General features: G+C 63.1%; 1 protein-coding gene across 1 annotated transcript; it reads left to right on the top strand.

Moving 5' to 3' along the window:
• Positions 1–7,577: 7,577 nt before the first annotated feature.
• Positions 7,578–8,441, top strand: RNF208 (ring finger protein 208; the record flags this gene model as incomplete). The annotated part of the gene is made up of 1 exon (XM_082009045.1): positions 7,578–8,441. One exon carries the CDS (start codon positions 7,578–7,580, stop codon positions 8,373–8,375), a length of 798 nt encoding a protein of 265 aa, XP_081865171.1. The 3' UTR covers positions 8,376–8,441.
• Positions 8,442–10,593: the final 2,152 nt, after the last annotated feature.

The following is a 10,593-nucleotide window of genomic DNA, read 5'->3' as shown; positions in this document are numbered from 1 at the left end:
CATCTTTAAGCAATCAGCTGGCAACAAGCGATTCTGCTGGGTTCTTGGCAGATTTTTAATAGCGTACTTCCTTCAAAATGGTGTTTGCTCTGCAGGGGGGAGCTGCACGTCCCAGGAGCTGCAGACGGCTCCTGCAGTAGTTTTGGTGGAACCGTGTGCCAGATGCGCAGTGTGAGAGCTGCCCCGCTTTCTGCTTTTGTTGGTGTCTGCGCCAGCCGTCGCGGGGATGATGTCACCTCAGCCAGGCCTGGAGGGTCTCAGCCTGGGAGGGAGGCCATCGTGGCACTTGGGGTCCCTTTCCTGATGCTCTACCCCGGGAAAGAGAGACGCTCCCAAGGGGCTGGAGGATGGCATGATGGAGCGTGGAGGATGAAAAGACTCAATGTGGAGCATGGGCATCACATCCACAGCTCTCCCAGCCACGCTGGGCTGGGTCATCCCTCTGGTGCCGCAGAGCAGCCGGGCAGGCGCTGGCGCCGGTGCCTGGCCTGCTACAGACCTGTCGATAAAGCTGCTCTCTGGAAAGCCAAAGATAAGCTCATTTTTTGTGGGTGAATTACCTGTGTGATGAGTGATGCACCAGTGCAAAACAAGACCATTGCAAGAAACAGGCTGGATTTTGGAAAGAGCTGTTGATGTGTGCAGGACCTGGTCAAACCAACTCTGTAACGTGACCAGCAAGCAGTTAATAAAAGCAGCGTGAGTCATTGCAAAAGCACCCCAGGTGCTGCCACCAGACGCACGGACAGCACAGCGCAATGCCAGGTCTGCACGCGGTGCGTGGGATCCGGGACGCGGGGCAGGAAGGTTTGGCGCCCGTGGAACTGCTGGCTCGCTCGGCTTGAGAGGAAAGCAAAGACACGCGTGTAGCCACGGCGCAGGGTCAGCGCCAAGCGAGGGAGAAAACATCCTGTCAGAGCTGGTCCTTCGCTGCAGGCATTATAAATCCAGAAGGGCAATAAAATCCCGAGCGTGCGGCTGGATGACCGAGCTGATGATGGCTGATGCAGATGATGAGGAAGAAATTTAGGCTCAAATTATCTTCTGGCATCACTGTTCATCTCAGCAGAGCTGCGGCAGGGACTGGCCAGTGGTACTGTGCCTCTCAATGCATCTGTAAACCAAAGGTTTAGAAATGATCCGTTTGTGACACTGGAAAGTAATGGGTTTTGCAGAAAGGTGGTTGCACACAGGGTACCAAGGAACAACTATCATTGGTTATAGAAGCAAACCTTCATTTGTCTGGAGGGCATGAAGCGAGCCCACCGGCAAAGCTGCTCCTGCCTGTCTGTATGAGTAGAGCTTGATGCAGGACATGGGGAATGGCGGGTATGCTTGAGCTTAACAGCTCCCTCCGAACCCACAGGCATGTCTGGCCTGCTGGAAAGGTCTCAGAAAATGGTAAAATAAATCAGTGCCGTTTGTAAAACCCAGAAAAGCATGCCATGTCACATCCTCACAGCTCAGAAGACATGCTGAGAGTATCCACATGCAGCATAATGATGTACATTTATGATAACACACAATACAATAGATTTTTATGAAAAATGATAGAATCTTTGGGTTGGAAGGGACCTTTACAGGGCCACCTAGGCCACCCCCCTGCAGTGAGCAGGGACATCTTCAACTAGAGCAGGGTGCTCAGAGCCCCGTCCAACCTGACCTGGAATGTTCCCAGGGACGTGGCATCTACCACCTCTCTGGGCAACCTGGGCCAGGGTTTTACCACCCTCATGGTGAAACGTTTCTTCCTTAGATATAGTCTGAATTTTCACTCTTTCAGTTTAAAACTGTCACCCCTTGTCCTAATATTACAGGCCCCGTTAAAATGTCTGTCCCCATCTTTCTTATCAGCCCCCTTTAAGCACCGTCAGGCTGCACTAAGGTCTCCCTAGAGCCTTCTCTGCTCCAGGCTGAGCCCCCCCAGCTCTCCCAGCCTGTCCTCCCAGCAGAGCTGTTCCAGCCCTCGGAGCGTTGCTGGCGCCTCCTCTGGCCCTGCTCCAGCAGGTCCATGTCTCTCCTGTGCCGAGGGCTCCGGAGCTGGATGCAGCACTGCAGGGGGTTCTCCCCAGAGCGGGGCAGAGGGGCAGAATCCCCTCCCTCGCCCTGCTGGCCACGCGGCTTCGAGGGCAGCCCAGGATACACATATATATGACAAAGTTAGGTGTTAAACCTGGGAGTAAGTGTATGGCCAGATCCAAAGGCAACGGTTAAAATTGGCCACAGGGGCTGGGATTTGGTAGGAACATCACTCAAGAGCGCAGCCACCCAGGCCCAGCCAAAGATGAAGGGTCTGGGCTTTGAAGGATGAGATTATTTTCAGTTTGGGTTGGAAAGCAGAGATCTTGGTGGACCAACTCAGGAAAGAAAAGGGAAAACTCTGCACTTCGAAAAGCAAGCCTGGGAGAGCTCTGCAAGTCTTGTTGAGCATTCACATGTTGGGGTGAAAACTTTGGGCCAAAGCCTCTCTTGCACAAGACTTCACCAGTGGCACTTGCCACCAAGGACCCCATCAAGCCTGATGGAAGGAGAAAAAGAAGCACCAGGCTTCGGCGCAGGCTGCAAACTGCTTCACAAGTACCTGAACAGGTGGAGGAGAGGCCGAGAAGCGCTGCTATGCCGGGATGGGGAGGGTCCAGTGCCACGACCGCTGAGCACGTGAAGCAGAGACTAGCAGAGCTATTGGGGCAACACAAGGATCCCCAGCATCTTGGCACAAACAGACTCTTATTCAGCAGAAAAGATGCCTGATATAATTTATGATTATTTTTAAATAAAGCTGTTGCTTAACTCATGGAATAGCAGCATAATAACACTGTGTAGCTGGGTCAGCACGGGGATGCCGTATGAATTAATAACAGAAAATGGCTCGTGCTCACTCACTTCCTGCAATTTCCTTTGCTCTGTGAGTTCAAGCATAATATATCAGTTCTTGTATCTGCATCCAGAAGCATTAGCAGGAAAGTAAGCAAAAACTGACACAGAGAGGGTGGGGAAGATTAAGGGAATCCCTGTTCAGCACTGTTAGGGTGCCAGACAGCAGCAGCCTCACACTGATTTCGGCAGGTGAGCAGATCAAAGAATTACACTCAAGAGGGACTAGAGGCAAAGTCGTTACAAAATCCCTTATCCAATGGGAGAAAACAGAAGATTAAAAATACAACCACTAACATTGTCAACAGAGGAGCATGGATTTCCGGGTGGAGGCAGCTGGTGGGTGAAGCTGCGTGGTCCCTGGGGGGAAGCCCCACACTAGGGTCGGTCCAGCCCGAGGATGGAGCATGGTGGAGCCCTTGGGGTACCAGGGTGTCCCTCTGGCCCGGCTGGGTTTGGTCATCTCTTCCAGGCCAGGCATCTGGGTGAGATTTTTAGCATCACTGCCTGGAGCGTGGATGGTCGGATCATCTACGGGATGCATCAGGCCTGGTGGAGCTGAGCTGGGTGCAGAGCTGTTCAGTGAAACACGTGAGCTCCAGCTTCTGTGTCTGTCCCGCTGATAGAGGGGCCAGCGGGCAGCGATGGCGTGAGCACGATGTGGCTGTGCAGTCACAGTGCGGCTCCAGCCCCCCGCAGACCCCTTGTTACAGGGGCGAGTGGAGGCCAGGTCTTCGCTGCAGCAAGGCTGGGGGGCCAGCGGGTGGGTCTGGGTAGGGTAACCTTCACGGGGAGGGCATCAAAATCCAGGCAAAATCCTGGGACCAGCTGAGGAGTGTAAAGACCTCAAGAGTGGCAGCAGGTGACACAAGCAGGGAAGCCCCAGCAGCACTCCTGGTGAGCCCCCACCGGCATCCTGCCCCGGCCAGGGTGGGCTGGAGGGCCGGCGTGCCTTCACATTCCGGTGCGCACGTGCCTGGGTCACCGTCGCTGGCGGGGCTGGCTGGGAGCTCTGGGTTCGAGTGTGGCTGGGGAGCTGGGGAGCTCCACGTGGGGTGGGCTGCCCATTTTGGCTGCCTGCCTGCAGACTCCCCATGCTGAAGGCACCCATGGCGGGGGGAGAGGGCAGCCCGGGCTCTACGAGCTGCCAGGGCATGGCAGGCGCCGGGAAGGACAGACCAGGAGTCTATCCTCCCGGGGCACAATGTGGGTGCCCCAAGCCCATGGGCTCGTGTCTGCCTGTGCCAGTGATGGGCATCAAAACAGCAAGACCACGGCAATGCACGATGCTCCCCAGCGCTCCCCAGGGACCTACAGCATTGCTGGTACCCGGTGGCAGTGTGACCCCCCGTGTGCCATGCGGAGCCCACCACATCCCCCAGGGACCAGCAAGACCCTGTGCCCTGCTCCCCCCTCGCTGGAGCTCAGCAGGGACTGGGTGCTCAGTTGGGTTTTGACCTCAGCGTGGGGGGAGCCCCTCTGTTCCGCTGCTGCAGGGGTGGCTGTGGGTCAGGGTCAGTCCTGGCAGTGGGGCAGGGGTCCCTTGGGACATGGAGCGGTGCACGGCTCTGATTCAGCAGTGGGAAGAAGTGGTGGTGGGAGGGGACATTACTGGCGTTAAGACCCTTCCCCAGCCCCGAAAGCTGCGGGGCCTGCTGGCCGGGGCCCCTCTCCCCGCTGCCACAGGCTCCCTGGTGCCGGCCCCAAAACTGCTGCCCCCGGCGCAGCGTCGCCCACTCCCCGCCGGCGCGGAGCCATTTCCAGCGGCGACTGCTGAGTCACTGCAGGCCCCTCCGAAACCCCCGCAGGGCCCAGCCTGGGCTTGGGGCCTGGAGAAGGAGCGGGGCCGCCGCGCGGCGTGCGGGGCGGGGGGATACGGGACGGATGGGGTGTGCGGGACAGGGGGTGTGTGCGGGGCGAGGGGGGTGTGTGCGGGGCGGGGGTGTGGGTGCGGGGCAGGGGGGTGTGTGCGGGGCGGGGGGTGTGTGCGGGGCGGCGGGCGCTGCGGCCGGCGGGCCCCGGCGCTGCTGAGCGCGGGGAGCGTGCGGCGGCTGCACCACTGCGGCGGCACTGCGGGCGCCGGGCGGCAGCGGGCGGGAGCGCGCAGGCAGCGCCCGCGCCCGCCGAGCCCCGCGGGACAGCGGGGACGGGGCCCGCCCGCCTGCCTGCACCTGCCGGCGCGGGGCGAGCGGGGTGCCCAAGCTGCGGCCCCCCGCATCCAGCCGGGCGGGGTTGCATCAGCTCCGCGCGGAGCGGAGGGGCGGACGGTGCCTCCGGCGGCACCGGCACCGGTCGCCTCCCCGGCAGCTGGACCCGCGGAGCCGGCGGGACCCGGCGCCGCCCGCCCTGCCTTTGTGCCCGGCACCCGCCCGGCGGCGGCGGCGGGGCCGCGGGAAGCGGGACCGGGAGCCGCGGCCCGGCCGGGAGCGGCGGTGGAGACCCGCCGGCATCTTCGGGGAGCCGGCCCTCGGCACGGGCAGCGCCCGCAACCCTCTGCCTTTCAGATAACCTCTAGCCGCCCGGGCCTCCCGGCCTCTACCGGGGACGGAGCGGGGGTCTGGAGGCTAACCTGGGGACACGGCCGCACCGGGATAACGCGCAGGTAAGGACCGGCAGCGGCCCTCCCTCTGGCCGGGCTGCCCGGGGGCATCCCCCTGCGGGCGCGCAGGCGCGGGCGTGAGGACGTGCGGGTGCGCGGTGTGCGGGTGTGCGGGTGTGCGTGCACCGCTGGGCTGTGAGAGTGCCAGCGTGTGGGGCAGGGGCGCAGGGGGCTGGGGCTTGCGGTGGGAGATCATTGGGGGGTGGATGCTGTGTGCCGTGGGGGGTGCTGGGGAGGGCTCTGTCACCCCAGGGGTGATGGGGATGCGGGGAACGGCGGGGTGCTGCGCCAAGGCTCTGCATGAAGGGGTGTGACGCGTGAGCGTGGAAAAGCAGCGGCTGTGCGTGGCGGCTGCCGGGCCACAGGGATCACCGCGCCCGTCGGCACGCTGCGGGTGAGTGTCTGCGCGAGACCGGTGGGCAGAGAGCCCCCATGGCGGCCGCTGCACGTGCGTGGGGGTGGGAATATAGGCCGCTTGTGGGGTGCTGGGTGCAGGATGTGGGCCCGTGGTGGGGGATGCAGGACGCGAGGCCTCCCTCCCCAGGGCAGGCATTGCAGGATGCTCGCAGGACCCCAGTGCCGCCAGGGCATGGCCGCCGGGGACACCCCCACTGGGGTCGGGCAGGGATCCAGGCCCCCAGGGCTCTCGGGCATCCAGGGCTGAACCCCTCTCCCGGCCTCTCACCGTCCCCAGGGCTGCTGCCGCAACCAGATGGCCCCCTCGGGCCCCCTCCGTCAGGCCTGGCAGCGCTCGGCGGGAGCAGGCATCCCTCTAACAGGATTTGCAGCGTGATGGAGGAGAGCGCCTTCGCCCTTCTCGGAGGAAAGACAGGCTGTCGCCAGGGCTGCTGAGGGAGAAAATGGCCATGGGCTGGCTGCCTGCCCCCCATCTCCTGCCCCCAAACATGGCCCGTCCTCTCCAGAAGCCCCGGGACAAGGGCAGGGAGCTGGGAAGGGGGAGAGGAAGCTGGAGGGAGGGATAATAAGCAGGGACAGATCAGGAGCAAGCAATGGAGGTAAAAATAGATCCAACGAGCAGAGGAGGGGCTAAACGTGAGAGAAAACCCTGAGCAGAGGCAGGCTGGTGCGGGAGCCACCCCGGGAGGGAACCTATGTCCCAGTGGGGCACAGGGGAACCTGCCTTCCTGGCCCCCAGGGCAAAGGGGGGGACCTGGGACCCCACGCTTGGGGCCGCCAAGGAGATGCCTGGGGGGAAATACCTTCCTGCTCCCACTTGCGCAGGCCCAAGCAGGCGGGCGGATGGACAGGACCTGCAGGGCTCAATTGCCAAATTGCTGGGATGCAGGCGGGCACGCATCCTGAGGGAGCGCTGGCAGCCGATAGATCTCTGAAGAGCCTTGAATCCAACCCCCTCTCGCTTTTCATTTCCAGCGAGCACGAAGCTGAGCTGGGGACAGAGGTGCCGGGGACGGAGGGGACGAGGCGTGTGGCAGCCCCAGCAGCAGCCAAGGTGAGCTGCCCTCCGGCGCGGGATGCTCCCTGAGCCCCTGCCCCGCGGTAGCTGCTGGTGACGGCAAGTGGGAGAGCCGGGAAGTCAGAGCAAAGGAATTTGCAAACACATTCTTCAGCGCCACGAGGATCCCACGGCGTGTAAACAGGAATAAAGGCTGGGCGGAGGCAGGGGCCAGGGCGAGGTGGGGGCTGCCCCTGGCTCCTGTGAGACCCCCCCCGGACTCACCTGTCCTGGGCAGCACCTGGAACCAGGGTTCCAAATTTACTGTTCCCAACAGCAGCTGATCCAGTGTGGGAAGTGCCAGCGAAGGCGAAGGGGGGGCTGCCAAGTGACGGCCAATGTCACGTTAACGTCCTGGCGAGGCGCTGCGGGGAGCCGACACTTTGATCGCCCGCCCAAGAGCATCCTCCAAGGCAGGCAGGATGCCACTGTGAGCCCTGCCTTCCCCTGCCCACCCCAGCCTCGTGCTCGGCACCCTTGGGGCTGGCTGGAGAAGAGGGTTGCGGGGCCCGCTGGCGCTGCCCCGTCTCCCCAGGATGCTCTCCCGGGCCAGCGGCTGCTCCCCATGCTCCTGCTCCGCAGCCAGACCGAGATTGAAAGCTCAGCAGACTGCCAGCATGTTTTAGCCTCATGCAGGCGTCCCTCAGAGACCCCAGAGCAGTGGACAGTAATGTGAAAACGATACTCATGTCTTGTCTGAAAGGGCAACAGGTCATCATTAAAATGGAGGCGATGAAAATCATTCACCCGGAGAAGTTTTCGGAGCTGCAGGCTTCGCAGCCGCGCTACGCGCCGGCCCCGCGCCGTGAGCCACCCCTCGTGGCCAAGCGCGCGTGGCCCTCCGAGTCCGAGATCATCGTCAACCAGGCGTGTGGGGACATCCCCACCCTGGATGCCACCCCGGGCCCCCTGCCGCTGCCCCGGACTCCCCCTCTGCCGCGGCGAGAGCGCGGGTACCAGAGCCAGCGGAAGGGCAGCTCGGAGGTCTGCTACCACCGGCAGCCGCCGTCGGATGAGGTGATCGTCAACCAGTACGTGCTGCACCCCTCAACGCCCTGCGAGCCCCTCGAGTGCCCCACCTGCGGCCACATGTACAACTTCACCAACAAGCGGCCCCGCATCCTCTCCTGCCTGCACTCGGTGTGTGAGGAGTGCCTGCAGATCCTCTACGAGTCCTGCCCCAAGTACAAGTTCATCTCCTGCCCCACCTGCAAGCGGGAGACCGTCCTCTTCACCGATTACGGGCTGGCGGCGCTGGCCGTCAACACCAGTATCCTCAACAGACTGCCGGCCGAGGCCCTGGCCGCCAACCCCGTCCAGTGGAGCAGCGACACCGACCGCAGCTGCTACCAGACCTTTCGCCAGTACTGCGGGGCTGCCTGCACCTGCCACATCCGAAACCCGCTGTCTTCCTGCACCATCATGTGAGCCCCGCGCCCCTGCCCGCACCCCCCGGCAGCGGGACGGCCGGCGGGTGGGAAGGGGCGGCGCAACGCCACGGCCGGTCGCCAGCACCTTCGCTGGTGGCACAGCCCAGGGATGCTCCGATCCTCGCTGCAGCCAAGGACGTGGGACCGGCATCCTCGCTGGCACTGGCAGGCGTGATGGGGATGCTGGGACATGGCGGCAGCCCCCTACGCCCCGGTGGTGCCCAGGGAGAGGGACATTGGGATGGGGAGCACATCCACCAGCGCAGCCAGGGGCTCCAGCTCCCCCCATCCTGCAGCGGGTACTCCTGCTGTGCCTCGAGCATCCCGCCATGCGCCTTCTCTGGCGCCTTCTCCTTCCTCTCTCCCTGTGGCTCCCAAGAGAGGATCCAGGTCCCGGCCGGAACAACACTCTCCCTAATGCCCCACGGCCACCGCCGGCAGCACAAGGAGCCCTGGAGATGCACGGTGCCGCGCTGGGTCGTCCATCCAGCACAGGAGGCGAGGACAGGTCCCCGGCTGCCCCCCACCCTCCTTCTCTGTAAGTTATTTGCCAAAGCTTTCATTTCAATGGCCAAGCCGCCATGCGCCCGAGTTGTAGCCACACCAAGCCGCTGCACCGGCCCCTCGGTTGTGAGCAGACACACAGCCCATTTGCTCCGCAGGCCCTTGAGGAAAGCTCCACTTTATCCTCATTTTGGAGGATTCTTGTTTTTTCCCTGTCCATCCCCAGCCGCCCTGTCCCAGGCCGCTACGCATTGACAAAGGCATTGAGCTGTGACCGTTCTCTGCCACTCCACCCGGGGCCCTGCACCGAGGCCCTATGGGATGGCCTGGGGGGGCGACATGGGGTCCGGTGCCCCAAATCACTGGCTCCAGCAGGCAATTCGGCTGGCCAGTGAGGCTGGGAGGCAGAGGGCTGGCTCCTGCCCGTGGTCCCTTCCCCAGAGCAGCATCTCTGCTCTGGCCCCTGTGCAGAGCGGCTGGCAGGGCGGCAGCCCCCTGTGCGCAGTCTGGCTTTCTCCAGGGCACCTGGAGGGGTAGGCTTGCTGCCAAAAAAGCAAAAAATATACCTAAAAAAAAAAAGAAAAAGCCATAATTTGCGGCTGCTCCTGTGGGGCTGAGCACCGCAACCCGGCACAGCCACGGCACCGCCACGGCACCCTGGGCATTGCAGTGTCTGGTCCCAGGGCACCGGAGCTGGGTGAGCTGGAGGGGCCCTGCGGAGCCCTGCACCCCAGCGCTTCTGGAGGAAAGAGCAGCCCCCGACACTGGCCAAAGCCCAGCATCCATCCAGGGAGAGGGGCCGAACCATCCCCCCTGCCCACCCGAGGGAGCAGGCGATGCCGCCGACGCAGCCCTGGGTACCACCCCGCTGCCAGTGGGGTACGGGGACCGGTACCGTTTCTGTGTTGCTCTGCCAATGCCTCCTGCTGCTGGTTGTGACGATGATCATGTTTTATACCCGGCCTTGTTCTAACTCCCATCAGTCTCCCCAATAAAGATTATATTGGAACGAATGGCGAGCCAGCGTCTCGGGGGGCGCGTCGCTGCGGGCAGGAGTGGGGCCGCACACCAGCTGGGATGCTGCGCCCCAGCCCCACTCGGTCTGTGGGGCAAGTTGTGGGGGAGATGATAGCCAGAGGAAGGGCTTTCCCCTAGACTGACACCTCCTCCTCCGACCTGGCTCTTGGCTCTGACTCGGTTGTGTCCTCTCCCTGTCCTCTCTCCTGGTCCCACCACAAGTGGCTGGGCACCATGGGGTGCCCCGTGGGGGGACCCTGCAGACCTTGGCAAGCAGTCCCCAGCCACACCAAGGGCTCTTAAATACCTGTTGGATGTTCCGTTCCTCCACGAGTGATGTGGTATACTGGGGGGAGGATTTGGCAGCCTGGCCCAGGCAGCACCCACTGGTGAAGGGAGCCGGGCAGGGACATAGGCAGTGCTGGGCTCCCCCCAGCCCTCTCCAGTGAGGCAGGCGCACCCACGGGCCCTGCCACGCTCACGGCCTCTCCGCACCGTCCCCAGCTGCACGCAGGGACTGCCCCGGGGCCTGGCGTGCAGCTGGTGGCACCGGCAAACGGCATCGGCAGGGAGCACCCACTGCCTGCACCGAACGGCCCCGGGGTCACCGTACTGGCAACCCTCCAGCTGGGAGAGGCAGACATTTGCAGCAGAAGCAGCTGGGAGGATGCTCGCGGGGCGGCACGGTTCCCTGG

The sequence above is a fragment of the Phaethon aethereus genome (genome assembly GCF_964289735.1).
Source record: "Phaethon aethereus genome assembly, chromosome: 20".
NCBI classification, from domain to species: Eukaryota; Metazoa; Chordata; class Aves; order Phaethontiformes; family Phaethontidae; genus Phaethon; species Phaethon aethereus.
This window is presented reverse-complemented; position numbering and strand designations above follow the sequence as displayed.